General features: G+C 50.5%; 2 protein-coding genes across 2 annotated transcripts in view; one reads left to right on the top strand and one right to left on the bottom strand.

Moving 5' to 3' along the window:
* Positions 1 to 281: 281 nt before the first annotated feature.
* On the bottom strand, positions 282 to 4,482 carry LOC144275064 (uncharacterized). Its single transcript, XM_077834172.1, has 3 exons — positions 4,259 to 4,482; positions 3,082 to 3,203; positions 282 to 2,474 (listed from the first exon to the last, which is right to left on the bottom strand). Exons 2-3 carry the CDS (start codon positions 3,167 to 3,169, stop codon positions 943 to 945), a joined length of 1,620 nt encoding a protein of 539 aa, XP_077690298.1. The 5' UTR covers positions 3,170 to 3,203; positions 4,259 to 4,482; the 3' UTR covers positions 282 to 942.
* Positions 4,483 to 4,606: 124 nt separating this feature from the next.
* The window catches only part of LOC144273975 (uncharacterized), a 65,408-nt gene continuing 47,672 nt past the window's right edge, over positions 4,607 to 22,342 (top strand). Inside the window, exons 1-2 of the mRNA XM_077832703.1 lie at positions 4,607 to 4,690; positions 6,340 to 6,445. Coding sequence (XP_077688829.1) covers positions 6,412 to 6,445 — 34 coding nt within the window. The 5' untranslated portion in view covers positions 4,607 to 4,690; positions 6,340 to 6,411. The remainder of the gene's footprint in view (positions 4,691 to 6,339; positions 6,446 to 22,342) is intronic.

The following is a 22,342-nucleotide window of genomic DNA, read 5'->3' as shown; positions in this document are numbered from 1 at the left end:
CAGAGAAGGAGTGGCAGTAAACTTGGTCCCATCCTCCTCAGTCTGGAGACCCCTAGCAGTGCCATATCTGCCCCACCAGCCCAGTCCACAGACATGCCAGTCCTCCATCACCCACATCCCTCTCTTGCTCCCACCACACAGACACTCCAATCCCCAAACACTTCATTTCCCCTCCCAGTCTGGTTCCCATCTTCCTCGCCACCTCCTGCCCCACCTGCCTGATCCCCAGATACTGCCTCCCACCCGATCCCCAGATACTGCCTCCCGCCCCAGCTCCGATCACCCATTCGCCCTTGCCTCCACACTCCTGTAACCGCACTAACCGCAGTGGGGTTACTCCTGGTTTACACGGGGGTTAGCGAGAGGGGAATTGGCCCCAGTGACTCCAGTGGGGTTATTCCTGATTTACACCAGGGTGAATGAGAGGGGAATCAGCCTCCATGACTCCGGTGAGTATACTCCTGATTTACACCGGAGTGAGCGAGAGGGTAATCCGCCCTCAATCACACACCATTTAACATTCTCCCTCTCTTATTTCCACCCTGCCCAGCCCCCTAGTACAGCCACCACTCTGCTCTACCTCCTACCTATCCTACCTACCTAATCTACCTTATCTACCTATATCCTCAGGGCTGATCCAGACCCCCATCGACATGGAGCCCTTCAAGGGGCTCCAGACTGGGACCTTACACTGCACCTGTCCCTGTGGCCCCAGAGTGCCCACAACGGGGTTGCCCGCTGCTCTCCTAGAGGTCTCAGCTACCCCTGCAGGTCGGCGATCCCCATGGTCAGATCCCTGTGAGGTAAGCCCCACTAATGCTCTGGCTGGCAGTGCATGGGGTTCACTCCCATGCCCAGAGAGGGGCAGCCAGGTCCAGGTGAGCTAAACCTCCAGCATGGGGGGGTTCCTCTCCCAGGTAAAGGGGGAAGAGGAGTTGATCTCTAGTAGGATGCGATCTCCTCCAGCGGCTTCTCCTCGGTGTGGCTCCTCAGGTGGCGGTACAGGTGAGAGCTGACGCTGAAGCGCCGTCCACACTGGGGGCAAGGGAAGGGCCGCTCTCCGGTGTGGGTGCGCCGGTGCTTGGCCAGAGCGGAGCCGTCAGCGAAGGCCTTTCCGCAGTCGGGGCAGGCATGGCAGGGGGCTTCACCTGCGTGGGCCCGCCGGTGCTTGTGGAAGTGCAGGGTGCTGTTGAAGCTCTTGCCGCAGTCGGTGCAGATGTGGGGCTGGCCGCCGGCATGGGTGCGCTGGTGCCGGTAGAGGTGGGAGGTGCGGCCAAAGCGCTTGCCGCAGTCGCCGCACTGGTAGGGGCGCTCCCCAGTGTGGATACGCTGGTGTCGTTCCCAGTGGGAGCTCCAGGAGAAGCTCTTGCCACAGTCGCCACAGCGGTAGGGCTTCTCGCTGCCGGTGTTGGCAGCAGCGGCACCGTGCAGGCTGCGCCGGTGCCGGGCATACTGCGCCCTCGCCCCGAAGCTCTTGCCGCACTCCTCGCAGTGGAAGGGCCCATCCCCTAGATGCAGGCGCTGGTGCTTGACCAGGGCCAGCCCATCGCCAAAACCCTTGCCACACAGGGTGCATTTGTAGGGGCGCAGGCCGGTGTGGGTGCGCTGGTGCCGGTCGAAGTGCAGGGTGCTGTTGAAGCTGCGCCCACAGTAGGTGCAGATATAGGAGCGGCCCCCAGCGTGGGTGCGCTGGTGCCGGTAGAGGTGGGAGCTGCGGCTGAAGCACTTCCCGCACTCAGGGCACTGGTAGGGCTTCTCGCCGGTGTGGATGCGCTTGTGCCGGTCGAAGTGGGAGCTCCAGGAAAAGCTCTTCCCACAGTGGGTGCACTGGAAGGGCAGGCGCCCCGTGTGCAGCCGCTGGTGGGTCACCAGTTCTGTGTTGCGCCGGAAACTCTTGCCGCACTCCTCGCACTTGTAGGGCAGCCCCCGGGGCCGAGGAGTGGCAGGGTTAGGGGCACTCGCTGGCACCGGTGGTGGGGAGCTCTCGGGGCATGGGCAGGCCCGCTCAGCGGCATGGGCCCGCTGGTGGCGGTAGAGGTTGGAGCTGACATTGAAGCTCTTCCCGCAGTGCAGGCAGCGGAAGGGTTTCTCGCCAGTGTGGGTGCGCCGGTGCTTGCTGAAGTGCGAGCTGCAGCTGAAGGTCTTGCCGCACTCGCCACACTCATAGCTCTTCTGCAGCACGATGATGCTCTTGAAGTTCTGGAAGCTGGCGCCAGCTGACTTGCCCCCGCCGCCCCGCCGCTGCGCCGGCTTCCCGGGGGAGTCGATCTGCTGCACCACCGTCCAGCGCAGGCTCTCACAGTCTGGACCCTGCTTCTCCGGGCTCCTGGCCCCAGCCCCCTCCAGCCTGCCCAGCAATGCTGGATCCAATTCCACGATCTCGGGGCCTTCCTCCCCGGGATTCTCCTCCTCAGTCTCACTCGCTGCCCTGTCCCCGGCTGGGGTAGGGAGAGAATCCGCACAGGAGTCAGGCCCTGCACAGGGGAGTGGAGGAACAAACCCAAATAACTGCTGGGGCACGCTGAAAGACAAGAAGTCAAATCTGCCCTCCCCCCACCCCAAACCCTTCCCTAGAGCAGGGAGAAGAGGGGACCCACCCTGCCTCAACTTCCCATCTGCAGGTTCAGGGAGAAGGGAGCTACTGCCAGGGGTCAGGCTGAGTGGATGAGAAGCCCGGAGGATACACCTGCTGGAGACATGATCCTGAGGGAGCTGAAGGGGATTCTCACATTGATTTAACTCTTTCCTCACTTCTCGGGCTCTTATTTTCATTGAGCTTTGGGATACATGGTTCTTCCCCTTGTTCCCTTAGGGAGACCTCAGTCAATAGTGGGACTGGATAGACGTTTGCCCTGTCTTCTCACCCTCACTCTTGCCTAGATGTCCTCCCAACTCTGCTTCTCTTGTGGAAACCTGTCCCTTTCCTCTGCCCCCAGGAGTCTGAGGGGAGTCTGTCCCTTTCACCACACAACCATCCTCCTTTCCATTGTTCTGAGTTCTGTGGAAGGGTTTACAGGAGAACACTGCTCAGAAGCTGACCTGGCAGCTGCAAAGACCCCACAGCCTCCATGGGATACTTACTCAGAATCATCAGGGGATCATCATTCTCCTGTATGCCACCCCTGCACAAAGGTTTCTGATCAGGATCCACAGCAGCCCACTGATCCATGGTGAGATACACAGACCTCGAAGGCCACTAGCCCCTGAAACAAGAAGCATCCCCTCCTCTCAGTTCCACAATCCCATAAGGGCCTGGGATTGCTACCCCTGCACCAGTCTGCTCGCACTACTGCTAAAGTCTACATAAACCCAAATGACATGCCTTGTTATTTCAAACCCAGACCTGTACCCCGTGTCATGAAACAAAATGGGGCAGAGCCCCTGGCCTTTCACCCGTGACCCAACCCCAGGTGACAATCTGCAAAAGTGTTCACAGATGCTGCCTAGTGGAATCTGGGAACATTTAAAAGGTTTATAAAAAGGTTTAAAAGTTTTTGCAAAGTTTCATATAGTGAGAGTTTGGGTGTCTATAAAAAATTGGGGGCCAGATCCTCATCTGGTGTAAATCAACTGTGGCTCCACTGAAGCCAAGGGAGGAAGACTGATTTACACCTGCTGAGGATGTGACCCGGTCTCTCCCTAGAGCCGGAAGGGCAAGGCAAGTGGGGAAGCTCATGCATGCATTTTAGTGGCAGCTGGCTGGAAGAGGATCTGCTAAAGCAAGTATCTGAAATCTTTGCAGGTGCAGGCAGCAGACAATGCAGGGAGTGCAGGTGCAGGGATTAGGGCATATATGGCTTTAGAATTCAAAGGGGAAGACGACACAGAGATGCCCAACTCTCCTTGAAAGACAATGGGAGTCAGGTACCGATCTCCCTAAACCTTCAGAAATCCCAGCCTTTCTACCGAGCTAGGGTATTTCCTAACAGGGTAGCTGAAGAAGAAACGGACCAGTGCCGAAAGGAAGACTCCGAACAAAAGCCCTAGCATGCAGGAAGGAACTTTACTCCCAGTGTCAACGTGACCTCAGGAATCACTCCCCGTGGGGCAAATTTTTGCTAGTACCAGTGGGAGTTACCAAACTTTTGGTTAATAAACCAGTGGCTAACAGCTATTGTTCCGCTGGCTGGCTCGGCTCCTGCAGGGGCTCAGGGGAGCCGGGGCCTGGGGGTGTCAGTGAGGGGACTGGTAGAGATGGGGGCCGTGTTTTTTTTCTGCCCAGCTCCAGCCCTTTTCCCCCGGGGTCTTTCTCAGTTACCTGCAGGCTCCGGCTCGGGAGCTGGTGTCGGCAGAGCCCGGGGCTGCTCTAGGACGCCAGGGCGACCAATTGCAACAATGAGAAAGTCCCTGGCTGGCAAGATCACACCTCCCCGGCGCAGCCCGGCTTCCCGGCTCACAATGGAGGCACCCTGATTTTTTTGCAGCTGCAATGAAAAAGAGCCAGCCCCACCACGGGCTGGGGGGATCCTTCTGTTCTGTATTGTCCCCCCTTCCTGTCTCCCCTCCTCCCACCCAGCACCTAGCTACAGCCACTCTCAGCTGCTCCATCCCCTTCCTGTGTCCTTCCCCATACCCAACCCGGGCTGCAACAAACCCGGGCGCTATAGGACTTTTTCTCACGGCACTGAGCGGCCCAGGGAAGCCCCGGCCCCTGCCGCCCGACATCAGCTCCCTGAACCGGAAGCTCCAGGTAATTGAGAGCGAGCGAACTCGGGGAAAGTGCTGGGGATGGGCAGGAAAGTGACTCGGGAAAGGGCTGCTTTCTACCGCTCCGGAGTCCCAGCGCTGCCGCTGCCCGCCCGGACACACCCCGGCTCTGCCTGTCCGTAGCGCCTGCACCAGCCCAAGCAGCCCTGGGAGAGCCAACGCGCCCCCCCCCCGACCGATGCAACAATAAGCCCGTCTCCCCAGCCAGAGAAAGGAAGAGGGTAAGGCGACGGGAAGGGGCAGCAGGAGCAATCTGAGGAGGGAGGTTCCCGGCTCCCAGCCCTGCCCAGCCCCGTTCCCTGCAGCACCCCGGGCAGATTGAACTTTCCTGGGACAAGGTGAGGAGCAGGGAGAGGAAAAGCCAGTTCCTGCCTCTGCCTGGTCCCCGCGCAGCTGGGGACCGTGTGTGTGAGGGGGTGTCCCTGGGATCAGGGCTTCTCAACCTTTTTCTTTCTGACCCTCTCCCCCCCGCTATAAAAACTCCATGGCTCAGTTGTGCCACAACCATTGTTTTCTGCATATAAAAGCCAGGGCCAGCGTTAGGGGGTAGCAAGCAGGGCTATTGCCCAGGGACCCACACCACAGGGGGCCCCTGTGAAGCTAAGTTGCTCAGGCTTTGATTCGGCCCTGGTGATGGAGCTTGGAACCCCAGGCTTTAGCCCATGCAGTGGAGCTTTGGCTTTCTGTCCTGGACCCCAGCAAGTCTAACACTGGCCCTGCTTGGTGGCCCCCCTGCAGCCTGCTCATGGTGCCCCAGGGGGCCCTGGACCTGTGGTTGAGAACCACTGCCTAGGGTTGCCAACCCTCCAGGAATTAAAGATTCATAGTTAAAGATTCTGTCATATGAGGAAACCTTCAGGAATACCTCCAACCAAAATTGGCAGCCCTAGGGATCGCCCAAAGTGGCACCTTCGATTCTGCATTTTTCTAGCATTTGGTTCAGAAACTCTTTTACTGGCAGGGGTGGGGGGGTTAATATAGGGAGAGGGGCTGGATCTGATCTGTAATAAAACGACTGAGCATGGTTCCAGGGTTGCAGAGTGTCTGTCTGTAGGGAAAGGCCAGGGGAACCGGGGGTGTGAAATTGACTAAAGCCCCTTCCAAACCTCTCCAGTCACCCTTCTCCTCATGACAGGCTGCAGAATCCAATCCGCTTTTTGTTCCAGCTCCTCCCCTCCTCCCTGGCAGGTTGGGCTCACTTGAGCATCATCGCTAGGAAGTTTCAACCCAAGACTTCTTAGCCCTGCCATAGCCCAAATATGGTCCCTACCGCTTCCAAGAGAAAGGAGACCAGAGAAATGGGAGTGCAGGGAGCTCATGATGTGCCTGGCTGTGCTCCATTAGAATAAAGATCCTGCCCCAATCCTGTATCCCTGCTGTCAGTGGTCTACTACATTTGTAGGGCCAGAGAAGCCATTCAGGGGGAGATGACTGTCTGGTACTCACCCAGAAATGCGGGTTGGCTTGGCGGGGGGGCTAGAAAGAATCATATGGGAATGTATAACCATCACTTTAAGGGAGGGACATGTAGGAGAGAGAGAGCAGAGGGACCGACTTAGGGTTCCTGTGGCTGAGCTGGTGGGATTGTGGCTGGGACAGCAGGTTCTGAATGAGGGTCTCTGGCTGTTTCAGGGACTGTCAAGGAGGCGGCTGTGTATTCCACCGAGGGGCAGTGAGTGAGCTAATCTGGATCCCACAGACGAGATGCAGGAGAACTATGAGAATGTGATCTCATTGGGTAAGGATCCCTGCACCCTCTGGTGTTAGACGGTGGGGGTGAGGGGTGGGAGGTGTGTCCCCCAAAGTGCCTGGGTCAGATTCTCCCCTCCTCTGTAGCCTTCAGGGGGATCAGCCCCATAGTCCGCAGAACCCATTTGAGAGAGCCTGTCCCCTCCATGCCTCCCAGATTCAGGAACATAATACTGGTGGTGCTAATATATGGATTGATCCCTGCGTGAGGTTCTCTGGCCCTTGTTAGGCAGGAGGTCAGACTAGATGGTCATAATGGCCCTTTATGGTCTTTAAATCTATGAATCTCCTCCTCTCCAGGGCTTTCTATGTGGTGGTGCAGGCTTAGCTACTTGTCCAGACACACAGACAGTGTCGCTGCGCCTCCCCTTCCCAGGACTGGCTCCACCCATAGGCAAGGCTTTGGAGTGGAGCCCGCGGAGCAGCTCCGGAGCAGTGGAGCTGCAGGTTTTTAGCTGGAGCGGAGCCGGAGCACAACTCCAGAGCCCTGCCCAGGGGCAGGTTTAGACACAGATGAGGGGTTAAACACTTAGTGCTGTGACTGCATCATCATATCCCCTGGTCTATGGGGATGGTGGAGGAATGACCCCTCCTCCTCCAGCAAAATCTGCCCCTCCCACTCCATGAGCAGATTCCTATCTGTTTCGATGCCAGGTCCCCCCAGCCCAGAGTTAAAATAGTAGCATGGTCATTGTAACAAATGACTATTTCTGCAGCATCATTGGGATGCTAGATACTTTATAGAAATAGAAGAAGGGATGATTCTTTGCCCTCAGAAGTTCACAGTATGTTGGAAACTGGGGTGGGGATAACAACAGACAAAGGGTGGAGGAGAGCTACTCTAAATAAAGATTCTGAGATCCATTTAGCTTTCATTGCCTTTGCATCATTTTAGTGCCAGATTAATTTGTCCTTCCCCTTGGTTTCTTATCCTGGGAGGATTATACAGAGTTTTGCTTTAGCAGAAACTTAGGTTACTAGTTTAGCCCTCCTTTCCCCCTAAACAACATCACCATCACTGTTAGGAAGAAACGGTTAAGGTTGAAGGTGTATCTCAGATGAGAGGCCCTGATTCCCAGAAAATGCATCCGATGAAGTGAGTTGTAGCTCACGAAAGCTTATGCTCAAATAAATTTGTTAGTCTCTAAGATGCCACAAGTACTCCTTTTCTTTTTGAGAAAATGGATTGTAATTAATTTCCACAGGCTAATTCTTCTACCTCCAGAAGGAGCTCAGAAGAGGGAGGGTCAGATCCTATTTAGATTGAAAGCTCATCAGGGCATGGGCTATATCTTACTCTGTGTCTGTACAGTGCGCAGCACAGTGGGGACCCTGATCTAATTTGGGATCGCTAGGTGCTACTGCAATACAATTAATAATAATTAATGAAGTTAGCAAGCTAATCCTGCCAATTGCTGTAAATCAGCAGGCGCTTGCCAGTTTATATTAGCTGAGGATCTGGCCTTGAATGTCTGAAGCTCCCCAGTTACTACTAGCAGCACTTCACTCCTGCTGTATATTTCATCTACATTAGCTATCACCCCTGCTTCTTGCACCTCTCCAGCCAGCCTAACTTTAATCACTTTTCATTTGCACAAATACATGTAAATTAAAGAGCATATTAGTAATGATTGTAAAATCCCATCTCCAATAACTATTTCCTAATGTTTTTTGTTCACCAGTTTTCCACTTGTTTTAGTGTTGATTTCTCTCTTGCCATATTTCTTTATACTATTTTATTTTCATTTGATTCCGAATCATGAATGGTGCCCAGACACTGGCTCTGAACCCCCTGAGAATGATTTAATGTTATAAGCCCAAAACTGCATTTGTACCAAGTGGCAGATCATAATCATCCATATATCAGCCTCCACTGAGGCCTTCTACCTCTCTTCACAGCCCAGGAGAAACAAATGCAGCATGTCTCGAAATTTAGCAAATCTGGGCCATTTTGGAGTTTGTATATGTATAATTAATGTGCGAATGAAGAGTCGCCATACAGCCTGAATGTACAGAGACACCCTTGTTTTTCCTTGTTGTCCCTGTGTTTTGGGAACTTCTTTTGGAATTCTAGAAATGTGCCAGATTTTAATTTCATCAGACAAAATATTTGGGTTCGATTATAGTTACAAAGTGTTTGTTCCAGATGTGTTGCTCTAGTGGTAGAATTGACTCTGTGTTTGCCTGGCTGGCGGAATCAGGTTTGGAGTTGTTTGGAGGAATGGTGTTTGGAGTGAGGAGAAAAGTTGAATGAGCATAGATCGTCTCAGAGCTGTTCTTTTGCTCAGAGTGAATGCTAATGACACTCGGTCACAATCTCATGGTAAACTCATGCAGACACTGAGTTACTGAGAACAATCTTTTACTCCCACGTGGCTGTTGAGTTGGAAGCAGTCAGTAGCAAAATCAGCCCATTTTTTTTTTTAAAAGTTCTCTTGTTTTGCAATAACTATTTTGTGACTCTAAAAAAATTCACCACAGAAGTGCTCTGGTTTTTTTTTTTCAAATATAATCAGCTTAAGGCATGAGCTATAGAAAGAGTTGTAAAGTAAAAAATAGAAATAATTAAGACTAACAATTACTAATAAAGAAATATGAAGTAAACAGAGAGATCATATGCACTGGAAAAGGCCAAATATAGTGTCCATCTATAAAAAGGGAAATAAGGACAACCTGGGGAATTACAGACCAGGCAATTTAACTTCAGTACCTGGAAAGATAATGGAGCAAATAATTAAGCAATCAGTTTGCAAACACCTAGAAAATAATAAGGTGATAAATAACAGTCAGGATGGATTTGTCAAGAACAAATCGTGTCAAACCAACCTGATAGCTTTCTTTGACAGGGTAACAAGCCTTGTGGATCGGGGGGAAGTGGTAGATGTGGTATATCTTAACTTTAGCAAGGCTTCTGATGCTGTCTCGCATAACCTTCTCATAAACAAACTAGGGAAATACAATCTAGATGGAGCTACTATAAGGTGGGTGCATAACTGGTTGGAAAATCATTCCCAAAGAGTAGTTATCAGTGGTTCACACTCATGCTGAAAGGGCATAATGAGTGTGGTCCCGCAGGGATTGGTTCTGGGTCCGGTTCTGTTCAATATCTTCATCAATGATTTAGATAATGGCATAGAGAGTACACTTATAAAGTTTGCAGACAATACCAAGCTGGGAGGGGTTGCAAGTGCTTTGGAAGATAGGATTAAAATTCAAAATGATCTGGACAAACTGGAGAAATGGTCTGAAATAAATAGGATGAAATTCAATAAGGATAAATGCAAAGTACTCCACTTAGGAAGGAACAATCAATTGAACACATACAAAATGGGAAATGACTGCCTAGGAAGGAGTACTGCGGAAAGGGATCTGTGGGACATAGTGGGTCACAAGCTAAATATGAGTCAACAGTGTAACACTGTTGAAAAAAAAGCAAACATCATTCTGGGATGTATTAGCAGGAGTATTGTAAGCAAGACACGAGAAGTAATTCTTCTGCTCTACTCTGCGCTGATTAGGCCTCAACTGGAGTATTGTGTCCAGTTCTGAGTGCCACATTTCAGGAGAGATGTGGACAAATTGGAGAAAGTCCAGAGAAGAGCAACAAAAATGATTAGAGGTCTAGAAAACATGATCTATGAGGGAAGATTGAAAAAATTGGGTTTGTTTAGTCTAGAAAAGAGAGGACTGAGAGGGGACATGATAACAGTTTTCAAGTACATAAAAGGTTGTTACAAGGAGGAGGGAGAAAAATTGTTCTTCTTAACCTCTGATGATAGGACAAGAAGCAATGGGCTTAAATTGGAACAAGGGAGGTTTAGGTTGGACATTAGGAAAAAATTCCTAACTGTCAGGGTGGTTAAGCACTACAATAAATTGCCTGGGGAGGCTGTGGAATCTCCATAATTGGAGATTTTTAAGACCAGGTTAAAACACCTGTCCGGTATGGTCTAGATAATACTTAGCCCTGCCTTGAGTGCAGGGGACTGGACTAGATGACCTCTCAAGGTCCCTTCCAGTTCTATGATTCTATGATTTCTATATTTGATTGACCAAAATCATAGAATCATAGAAGATTAGGGTTGGAAGAGACATCATGAGGTCATCTAGTCCAACCCCTGCTCAAAGGAGGACCAACACCAACTAAATCATCCCAGCCAGGGCTTTATCAAACCGGGCCTTAAAAACCTCTAAAAATAAATCTTAAGGCCTTAGTTCTCCAAAGATTTATGTATATGCTTAACTTCGTTTACTGTGGGTCAGATCATCAGCTTGTATAAATCGTCACAGCTCAGTTGAAGTCTATGAAGATACAACAGTTTACGACAGCTGAAGATCTGTCCCTGTGAGTTGTGCCATTGAAGGCAATAGGGGTTTTACCTCTGGTTTCAATGGGAGCAGAGTAAGACCAATGCTGAGCCCTTTTGAAAATCTTGTCCTTAGTGTATCAAAAAAAAGGGGGGGAGAGAGATTTGTAAGGGAAAAGTCAAATGCAAATGGAAAAACCTTTTCTGACTCAATGGTGGGAAACACATTCTTAAAGCTAAGGATCTAAATGAACAGATGTCCACATATATATTTAATTATGTCTCTAACTTGAAGTCATCTACATCTGTTTACTGTAGCAGGAAGATATCATATTGCTCTATTCGAGTATCCCATAATGGATGACAGCCACAAACAAATTTACTGTACATACTGGAGTACCAACACCACAGGGTTTTTTGTAAAAATGAGGAATCCTAGAATCATAGAATATCAGGGTTGGAAGGGACCTCAGGAGGTCATCTAGTCCAACCCCCTGCTCAAAGCAGGACCAATCCCCAACTAAATCATCCCAGCCAGGGCTTTGTCAAGCCTGACCTTAAAAATATCTAAGGAAGGAGATTCCACCACCTCCCTAGGTAACGCCTTCCAGTGTTTCACCACCCTCCTAGTGAAAAAGTTTTTCCTAATATCCAACCTAAACCTCCCCCACTGCAACTTGAGACCATTACTCCTTGTTCTGTCATCAGCTACCACTGAGAACAGTCTAGATCCATCCTCTTTGGAACCCTCTTTCAGGTAGTTGAAAGCAGCTATCAAATCCCCCCTCATTCTTCTCTTCTGCAAACTAAACAATCCCAGTTCCCTCAGCCTCTCCTCATAAGTCATGTGTTCCAGTCCCCTAATCATTTTTGTTGCCCTCCGCTGGACTCTTTCCAATTTTTCCACATCCTTCTTGTAGTGTGGGGCCCAAAACTGGACACACTACTCCAGATGAGGCCTCATCAATGTTGAATAGAGGGGAACGATCACGTCCCTCGATCTGCTGGCAATGCCCCTACATATACATCCCAAAATGCCATTGTCCTTCTTGTCAACAAGGGCACGCTGTTGACTCATATCCAGCTTCTCGTCCACTGTAACCCCTAGGTCCTTTTCTGCCGAACTGTTGCCGAGCCATTCGGTCCCTAGTCTGTAGTGGTGCATGGGATTGTTCTGTCCTAAGTGCAGGACTCTGCACTTGTCCTTGTTGAACCTCATCAGATTTCTTTTGGCCCAATCCTCTAGTTTATCTAGGGCCCTCTGTATCCTATCCCTACCCTCCAGTGTATCTACCTCTCCTCCCAGTTTAGTGTCATCTGCAAACTTGCTGAGGGTGCAATCCACACCATCCTCCAGATCATTTATGAAGATATTGAACAAAACCGTCCCGAGGACCGACCCTTGGGGCACTCCACTTGATACCGGCTGCCAACTAAACATGGAGCCATTGATCACTACCCGTTGAGCCTGACAATCTAGCCAACTTTCTATCCATCTTATAGTCCATTCATCCAGCCCATACTTCTTTAACTTGCTGGCAAGAATACTGTAGGAGACCATGTCAAAAGCTTTGCTAAAGTCAAGGAACAACACGTCCACCGCTTTCCCCTCATCCACAGAGCCAGTTATCTTGTCATAGAAGGCAATTAGATTAGTCAGGCATGACTTTCCCTTGGTGAATCCATGCTGACTGTTCCTGATCACTTTCCTCTCCTCGAAGTGCTTCAGAATTGATTCCTTGAGGACCTGCTCCATGATTTTTCCAGGGACTGAGGTGAGGCTGACTGGCCTGTAGTTTCCAGGATCCTCCTTCTTCCTTTTTTTAAAGATGGGCACTACATTAGCCTTTTTCCAGTCGTCCGGGACTTCCCCTGATCGCCATGAGTTTTCAAAGATAATGGCCTATGGCTCTGCAATCACATCCGCCAACTCCTTTAGCACTCTCGGATGCAGCACATCCGGCCCCATGGACTTGTGCTCGTCCAGCTTTTCTAAATAGTCCCGAACCACTTCTTTCTCCACAGAGGGCTGGTCACCTCCTCCCCATGCTGTGCTGCCCAGTGCAGTAGTCTGGGAGCTGACCTTATTCATGAAGTCAGAGGCAAAAAAAGCATTGAGTACATTAGCTTTTTCCACATCCTCTGTCACTAGGTTGCCTCCCTCATTCAGTAAGGGGCCCACACTTTCCTTGACTTTCTTCTTGTTGCTAACATACCTGAAGAAACCCTTCTTGTTACTCTTAACATCTCTTGTTAGCTGCAACTCCAGGTTGATTTGGCCTTCCTGATTCAAGGAAATAACCATGAATGTTATTGATATATCTGTATGCAAAGATATATTTACATTGCACAATTATGTACATACAGTAGACCCTCAGAGTTACGAACACCAGAGTTATGTATTGACCAGTCAATTACACACCTCATTTGGAACCAGAAGTATGCAATCAGGCAGCAGCAGCGACAAAAAAAAAAAAAAAAACAACAAAAAACCCCCAAACCAACCAAATACAGTACTGTGTTAAACGTAAACTACTAAAAAAATAAAGGGAAAACAGCATTTTTCTTTTGCAGAGTAAAGTTTCAAAGCTGTATTAAGTCAATGTTCTGCTATAAACTTTTGAAAGAACAACCATAACATTTTGTTCAGAATTACAAACATTTCAGAGTTACGAACAACCTCTATTCCCAAGATGTTCGTAATTCTGAAGTTCTACTGTAATACTATCAGTAAGGCTGTGAGTCTGTCGTGGAGGTCACGGAAGTCACGGATTTGGAGACTTTCTAGGACCTCCGTGACTTCTGCAGCAGCTGTTGCGGCTGGTCTGGGGGTTTCCTGAGCAGCTCAAGCAGCCCCCAGGCCAGGCGCACTGGCCGCTGCTGGGGCAGTCTCGGGCCACCAGCCCTCCGAGCAGCAGTGGTGGTCTCGGGCCACGCGCTGCGCTCTCCCTGCTCCCTTCTGAGCACCAGCACCCCTGCCCTAGAGCACTTGTGGTGCCCCTGGAGCCCCCCCTCCAGAGCACCCAAGATTTAGTCAGGGCTATATAGTACAAGCCATGGACAGGTCATGGGCTGTGAATTTTTGTTTACTGCCTGTGATCTGTCCATGACTTTTACTAAAAATACCCGTGACTAAGTCTTAGCCTTAACTATCAGCAGCTAAGGGTCCAGGGGGCTACTTACATATATCAATTCACTATGCCCCTGATTAACCAGTGTATTTAAACCCATGCTTCTTTCCTAGATTTAATAGATTATCAAGCCAGAGGGGATCATGTAGTCTGACCTCCTGTATAGCTATAAATATATGAGTAATCCCATCCTTCTTCAGCAAATCACGTAAACACATGCTTAATTTTAAGCATTTGAGTAACTTCAATGGCCTAGACTCACAAAAGTGCTTGGGTGCCTAAATAATTTAGGCTTCACTGAGATTCACAAAACTTCAGTGCCTTAGGTACTTATGTTTCTGCCTCTGAGTGTGAGCACTGTTGCCTCCCTCTAGGTGCCTGTCTGCTGCCTAAGCCCTGGAGAGATCCACAAACCAGGGGAAGTTAGGTTTTCAGCTACCTAAATCATGTGCGAGGCCCAATCTGGTCTGAGCACGCTGACTGTATTGGGGCCCTCTAGGCGAGTTTACACAAAAGTCGGAGGGAGAGGAGGCACCTAATCCGCTTAGTTGGATTTTCAAAAGTGCTTATCTGCATCTTTAGGCACCTAAATACCCTTACAAATCTGGCCCAAAGTGAGTCCTTATGAATGGTGACATGATCTCATTGTTTCCACTTGCTATGTTTCAAGAGCATTTTGCATCTTTCATATTGTCTGGAAGTCTGTCTTCAGTACTACAAATTGCATCCTGATACTCAGACCTTTTGTAAGGCTTTCATAACCCTGTCGTACAATGTCCTCTGACTATATTTTGGTCCTTGCGGAATGCAATTCCTTCAATGCTGAGTGTGCATTTGCCTGTGAAAACTCACCCCTCTGCAAAGGGCCACTTAAGTGGTGCTTAGATCTTATGCTGCTGATGGCTAGATTTCTAAAAGGGCCCAATTATTATTAAATATTGATGTTATGGTAGCGCTCAGAGGTCTCCGTTGGGATCAGAGCCCTATTGTGTTGGGTGCTGTACAAACAGACAGAGAAAATCCCAGCCCTGAAGAGCTTATGATTAAATGACACAAGCAGACAAAGGGGACAGGGATACAACCTAAAAGCAAGTGAACATGGCAAAGAATTTGCACCGTTTAATTAGTATTTCAATCAGAGCTGTGTGAATAACTGACTTTTTGGTTCACAGTTCAGTTCCAAAAAAAACAAAACAGATTTTATTTTCAGATCCAATACAATGCTTTGTTTGACCTGAAATGAAATGGTTTGTTTAGATTTTGAACGTTTTTTCAAGTTCTTAATTTTTCTAAAATTTAAGGAAATTTCTAAAAGAAAAGTAATTTTGAATAGAAAAATAGAAATGTTTTGATTTTTTTTTATTATTTTTTTCTTGACTGAAAGAATGTGGGGAATTTGACATGAATTTGTGAAATAATAATAAAGTCTAATACAAATAACAAAGTCTAATACAATAAGCGATAACTTGATCTGACTTGTTAGTGAATTGGCAAAATGCACATGACCGCATGCCTCAGCTGGAGCAGCATGATTCATATGGGGTGTTTTCTTCCCTTTTCCCTAGCCCACACAAAATCATTTACCATTGACAGAAACTGATTAGGTTTGGCTGGAAGTGGGGGGCTCGATACAGGAATCATTGGATGAAACTCTGGCCTATGTTGTACAGGAGTTCAGACTAGATGGTCCCTTCTGGCTTAACATCAATGAAGAAGCAAAGCAGCTGGAGAGGTATAGAGACACTATGGAGGAGCAGGGTATAAAGACCAAGGGAGAGGGGGAAAGTGCATGGGAAGGGAGAGATGGACCAAGGGAGAGCTGGCGTGATAGAGGACGACTGCGGCTGTGGTTAGTCTAACTGCTAACATAAGTCTTGGGAGACCTGCATTCAATTCCCCGCTTTGCCCCAGATAGGGTTCCATATTTGAACATTCAAAAAGAGGACACTCCCCGGGGTGGAGGGTGGTATTTGCTTGTGCGCCCCTGCCCCTTCCCAATTCCAACCCCTTCCCCAGATTCTCCGCCCCCTCCCTGCCTCATTGGACGCCTTCCCCAAATCCCCAGCCCTGCCTCCTCCCCTGAGCACGCCGTGTTCCCCTTCCTCCCCCCTCCCTCCCAGCCGCATGAAACAGCTGTTTCGCGGCGCAAGCACTGGGAGCTGGGGGAAAAAGCGGCACTCTCTCAAGTGATCAACATTCAGTTTCTTTCTCGAATGATCAACATTCACTCTCTTTCTTGAATGATCAACTCTTCTTTGGGGAAAAATAATAATGGCAAAATCCCAGACGTTTAAATTTAATTTAAAAATTCCTCCCGGACGGCGATTTAAGAACCAAAAAGCTGGACATGTCCAGGAAAATACGGACATATGGTAACCCTAGCCCCAGATTTCCTATGTGACAGCCACTATCCTTTAGCCTCTCTATGCCTCATCTCCCCTGTCTGAAACACAGAGACAGTGGCAGGGCCCTGCCTCCCAGGAGTGCGGTGAGGCTAAAGATTGTGTGGAGCTCAGATACTATGGTGATGGGGCTGTATAAGTAGCTTAGATAGCTGTGGGGCTGGATGGCTAGAGGCGGTGTATGACTCTGCCTTCCCTTTAGACCCCCACATCAAGGTTCTGTGAGACTCTTGCCATTTTCCCCCTACACCCAGGCTCTCTCTCTCCATGCCTTTAACCCCCTCCTCTCTGCCCCCATCAGACACAAAGCCTCTCTCCCCAGGGTCCCACTTCTCTCTCTTACTCCCATTGGGGGCAGAGGGTGGGTGAGGAGTGCACTAGGCCCTGTCTCCTTGGTTACAGTGCAGAAGGGAAGCTATAGGACTTCAAACCATGGGCAGTGGGATAGAAGGGAAATGGGAACCAATCCATGAGGGAATTCTGGGGGCCAGCCAGAAATGGTGGGGGAGCTATGGTAGGTAGCCAGAGAGAACAGGGAGTGAGGATGGGGGAAGTTGAGGAGGAGGGAGGGAGGCAGAGATGTAGGTACTGTGTGTATGGGAGTGAGGGATTTTTGGAAGAGGAGGCTGTTTATGCAAATGAGTTGATGCATGTTTATCATTATGCAAATATGATATTACCTTGTTTGCATAGACTTTCCCACTCAGTGCCCCAGAGCCAGCCCCTCCACCGACTTGTATGGAGCTAGGCCAGGGCTGAATATGGCATGTTCATTTTGAAGCCAGGTTTGTCACCATGAGTCCGGACTGTGTCGGAAAGAACCAGGAGCAGGCTCTGAGAAGCAGAATGAAATAGAATTGTTCTTTTTCAAGTGATTGTTCACGTTGATTCCAATCAGATGTGCGCGTGCAGCGTGCATGGTCATCAGAAACTTTTTCCCTCAGCAGTTCCCATTGGGTCGGCCAGGGAGCCCCCTGGAGTAGCGCCCTGATGGCGCTCAATATATCATAGAATCATAGAATATCAGGGTTGGAAGGGACCTCATGAGGTCATCTAGTCCAACTCCCTGCTCAAAGCAGGACCAATCCCCAATTAAATCATCCCAACCAGGGCTTTGTGACCCTGCCGAGCCGACCCCCCTTCAGTTCCCTTCTTACCGTCCGTGGCAGCGTTGGAACTGCATTTTGCTTGCATGCAAGTGTTCCCTTAGCTATTACTTAGTCCTACAGAATCTTTTGTTTTGTGGTTGGTTTATTGTTCGGTAGTTAGGATAGTCTTGGTGAGTAGGTCATTCTCCCTTCCCCCCACCTTGGGTTTCCGGGCATGCCTCAGGTCCAAGGATTTAAATCTTGCGGTGTATGCAAGAAGCCTATGCCCAATAGCGACCCTCACGACTCGTGCTGGAGGTGTCTAGGGGAGGCGCATCAGTCCGAGCGCGGTCAGATCTGTAAGGCTTTCAAGCCCAGGACTAGGAAGGAACGTGACTTCCATTTGAAGCAGCTATTATTGGAAGCCGCACTTGGTCCAGCAGCACCTGACTACCAAGTCCCAGGCCCAAGCTTGGTGCGGAGCGCCCCGGCGTCAGACCACGAATTGGTACAGGAAGGATTCTGGTGCTAGAGACCCTCAGTAATGGAAATTCCTGACGCCGCAGTACAGAGCAGCGCCCTGGCACCGGTCAACATCCCCAGTGCCCCACAAGCGCCATAAGAAGGCGGACAGAGGGCACTCTCCTCAGAGAGCGAGACCATCTGGGGAGACTTTGCTGCCCCAGAGGAAGGACTCAACTTCCAAGCAGCAAGACCTTGTGCCATTGACTCTGGGGCCCCAGTTGGCACCGTTGAGCCCACTTAGTGACTTTCCGGCTGGGCAGTGCTTTGTGGAGGAGTTGGAACTCCCCTCCACCCCAGATACTTTCCAGCCTGCAAAAGAGCTTATAGAAAGTACTGTGCCTCAGCCCCTTGCTGTTAGAGAGAAGCCTCCGGCACCGCCCAGACAGGTGCCATCTAGAGGCAACCCTACAATGATGAGGCCCTCTTCATCGCCAGACCGGCATCGTTCCTGGCACTGTTCCCAGTCTACATCACTGCAACACACACCCCCTACCCCGACACCGACCTCAGTCCAAGATCACCTGGAGCAGGGAGCACAACAATCTGTGTCTCCAGCACCGAGAGGTTGGCACCGATCATGGTCACCCTCTATCGGCCGGTACCGAGACACGGCACCGGAACACAGGAGACATTCTCCGGCACCGGACTCACAGCACCGGTCTAAGTTGTAGGACAGCTGGCACCGATCCTCTACATGATCGTCGCAACTCTAATCCCCAACTTCCTTTTCTCAGCACCGACCGCCAGCTTGAGGATCGTCGGCAACGCCATGGTCATTGCCTTCGGGATCCTCGGACTGTGAGGCTGACTCCTACTACTTGTGACACAGTAGGCACAGTTCAGATAAGCGCCAGAGATACACACAGTCGACCTGGAAGCCACAATGGCCACCCGCTGCACGATGGCCCTTCTGGACCCCCTGGGCTTACCATCAACCCCATAGGTTTCTAGGTCTGTGACATCGTGGTATCATCCTGCACAGTCACCGGTGGATAGACCCACGCCTCGTGCTACAGAGGCGACCCTATCCAGACCTCCCCTCATTCTACAGATGGGATAATGGAACTGGCTCCAGACCCACCCACAGCTCAGGTCACATATGACCATGCCAAACAACTGGACACCAATGCTACCCAGAAGCAACCTGGGCACATAGTGGGCCACGATGACCCTGTTCCCCCAGTGGCCTCCTCGTCCTCTTCGCCTGATGAGGCAGTGGCAGGAGCATCAGCTTCAGGTCCTCCGTCCATTGACCATAGGGTGCACCAGGACCTGCTCCGCTGCATTGCCAGTAACATGGGCCTACAGGCGGAGGAAGTCATTGAGTCAGAGGACCCGGTGGTGGACATTCTCGCTCTGGAAGGCAGGAAAATTTATGCCGTGGGGGTCTACAGCTGAGGATAGCTAACCAACAAGCTATCCTCAGCAGGTATAGTTTTAATTCATGGGACTCCATGTCCAAATACAAGGAGTTGCTCCCCACTGAGTTGAAGGCTGAGTTCTTGGCTCTGGTCAAGGAAGGGAAGGCAGTGGCCAGGACATCCTTGCTGGCCTCACTCAACTGGGCTGACTCTGCGGCATGTACCGTCTCCTCTGGGGTGGTCATGAGGAGAACTGCATGGCTCCAAGTTTCCGGGCTTCCACCGGAAGTTCAACAGACCCTGCAGGACCTTCCCTTTGAGCGCACAGGGCTGTTTTCGGACCAGACAGATTCGAGGCTCCACAGCCTAAAGGACTTGAGGGCAACTATGAAATCTCTGGGGAATCACACTCCTGCTACCCAGAGAAAGCCCTTCAAGCCTTAGCCCTTACCACGCAGAGGCAATGCCAACCCCGCCCAAGGCAGGATACATACCGCTGTAGGGGCAGGAATACCAGGCGTAGACCTTCCAACCCTCCCTTGAGCCAAGGGCAGGGCCCGACCAAGCCATTGTCGGGGTCCAAGAAAGGGTTTTGAAGGGATGCCCGAGAATGGCGTACCAGCCACTATCCCGGATCCTTCTGAACCGTCTATCCCACTTCTGTCGTGCATGGTCCCATATAACATTGGACCGCTGGATTCTTCGCACGGTAGAGGTGGGATATTCTCTCCAATTCTGCTCCTCCCCTTCCTCCCACCCCCCTTTCCTATCCCTCTTCAGGGACCCCTTTCACGAGCAACTCCTTATCCAGGAGGTGCAATCGCTCCTCACTATAGGGGTAGTGGAGGAGGTTCCTCAGGGAGCTAAAGGGCAAGGGATGCTACTCCCATTATTCCCTAAACCCCAAGGCAAAGGGGGGTCTCAGACCCATCTTAGATCTGCAAGGATTCAATCAGTTCATGGTAAAGTTTAAGTACCATATGGTCTCCCTGAGCGCAATTATTCCCTCCATGAATCTGAGGCACTGGTACGCTGCCCTCGACATGAAAGACACGTACTTTCATATAGCCGTTTGGTCAGCCCACAGACGTTTCCTGAGGTTCGTTGTTAACCGCATACATTATCAGTTCAAAGTGCTCCCATTCGGGTTATCAACAGCCTCCTGGGTGTTCACCAAATGCAAGTCCGAGGTTGCGGCTTTTCTCCGCAAGAAGCAGGTGTATCCCTACCTCGACAACTGGCTGCTGCAGGGGCGCACCAGGAAGCAGGTGGAGTCCCAGGTCCAGTTGGTCAGAGAGACCTTCCAGAGGCTGGGTCTTCTCCTCAATCTGGACAAGTCGACATTGTCACCCACCCAACGAATAGAATTCCTTGGGGTAGTGTTGGACTTGGTTCAGGCAAGAGCCATTCCACCAAAGCCCAGATTCCAGTAGGCTGGTGGTTGGACCCTCGCATGGTCTGCGAAGGAGTCCCATTTAGCAGCACTCAACCATCCATGACCTTAGTAACGGATGCGTTAGACCTGGGGTGGGGGCACACCTAGGAGACCTACAGACTCAGGGTAGATGGTCGCAGTCCGAGATCCCACTTTACATCAATATAAAGGAACTCAGAGCAGTGAGACTAGCCTGCCAGATCTTCCATACCATATTGCAAGCACAGTGCGTGGTGGTGCTGACCGACAACACCACTGCCATGTTCACATAAACAAGCAGGGCAGAGCCCGCTCCTCCCTTCTCTGTTGGGAGGCCCTCCACCTGTGGGAGTTTTGTATAGCCCACTCCATTCACCTGGAGGCGTCCTATCTCTCGGGAACACAGAATGAGCTTGTGGACCACCTCAGCAGGTCGTTCCACAGTCATGAGTGGTCCATCCGTCCGGACATCATACATTCCACCTTCCAAAGGTGGGAGTTTCCACAGGTAGACCCATTCGCCACCAGGCGCAACAGGAAGTGTCCAACGTTTTGCTCCTTCCTAAAGCACAGTCCAAGCTCTATCTCAGATGCATTCATGATACACTGGGGGATCCATCTACTGTATGCCTTCCTTCCGATACTACTCATCCAAAAGGCTCTCCTCAAGATCCGCAGGAACAAGGCAGAAGTAATTCTGCTGGCTCCTGCATGGCCAGGTACACCGTGCTTCCGGAGTGGTCAGTGGACACCCTGATCGCGCTGCCGCTCCTCCTTGATCCGATTACACAGGACCACAGCTGCTTGCTTCACCCGGACCTCTAGTTCCTCCATCTCATGGCCTGGAAGCTTCATGGTTAAACCCAATGGAGCTCCAATGCACGGAATCGGTGAGGGAGGTGCTGCTTGGAAGCAGGAAACCTTCCACCAGGGCCACTTATCTGGTCGAATGGAAAAGGTTCTCGTGCTGGTGCGATCACAGTCACGTATCCCCACTTCAGGCATCTATACCATTCATCCTGGACTCTCTACTGCACCTGAAGCGGCTAGGCCTGGCCGGATCATCCATCAAGGTACAGCTATCCCAGCGTTCCACCCGGGAGAGTTGGGATGCTCAGTCTTCACCAACCCTATGGTGGGCTGTTTCCTTAAGGGCATGAAATGGCTATATCCACAGTCCCACCCAAAGATACCGACTTGGGACCTCTACCTGGTCCTAGCTAGATGAATGGGAGCCCCATTCGAGCCACTGGCTACATGTTTCCTTCTGTATCTCTCGTGGAAGGTGGCCTTTCTGGTTGCCATCACATCGGCCAGGAGGGTGTCCGAGTTAAAAGCACTAACCTCCAACCCCAATCTTCCACAAGGACAAGGTACAGCTCAGGCCACACCCAGCCTTCCTGCCCAAGGTGGTGTCCTAATTCCACATCAGCCAGGACATTTTTCTACCAGTTTTCTATCCCAAGCTACATGCCAATGCACAGGAGCAGAGGTTTCACTCACTAGATAAATGGAGAGTGCTAACATTCTACATTGAGCGCATGAAGCCTTTCAGGAACCAGCTGTTTCCCATCTTGTCACAGTGCATTTCTTCCAGGATTATGGACTGCATCTGTACCTGTTATGACCTTGCCAAGGTCCCAGCCCTGGCTATTATG

This window comes from Eretmochelys imbricata, chromosome 14 (genome assembly GCF_965152235.1).
Source record: "Eretmochelys imbricata isolate rEreImb1 chromosome 14, rEreImb1.hap1, whole genome shotgun sequence".
NCBI lineage: Eukaryota > Metazoa > Chordata > Testudines > Cheloniidae > Eretmochelys > Eretmochelys imbricata.
This window is presented reverse-complemented; position numbering and strand designations above follow the sequence as displayed.

What these genes read in the sequence shown, in the direction of transcription:
- LOC144275064 (XM_077834172.1), bottom strand. Translation starts at nt 3,169, where the DNA reads ATGGATCAGTGGGCTGCTGTGGATCCTGATCAGAAACCTTTGTGCAGG. An exon ending in TGATCCCCTGATGATTCTGA is followed by an intron (nt 2,475 to 3,081) that starts GTAAGTATCCCA and finishes TCCCCTGTGCAG; the next exon opens with GGCCTGACTCCTGTGCGGAT.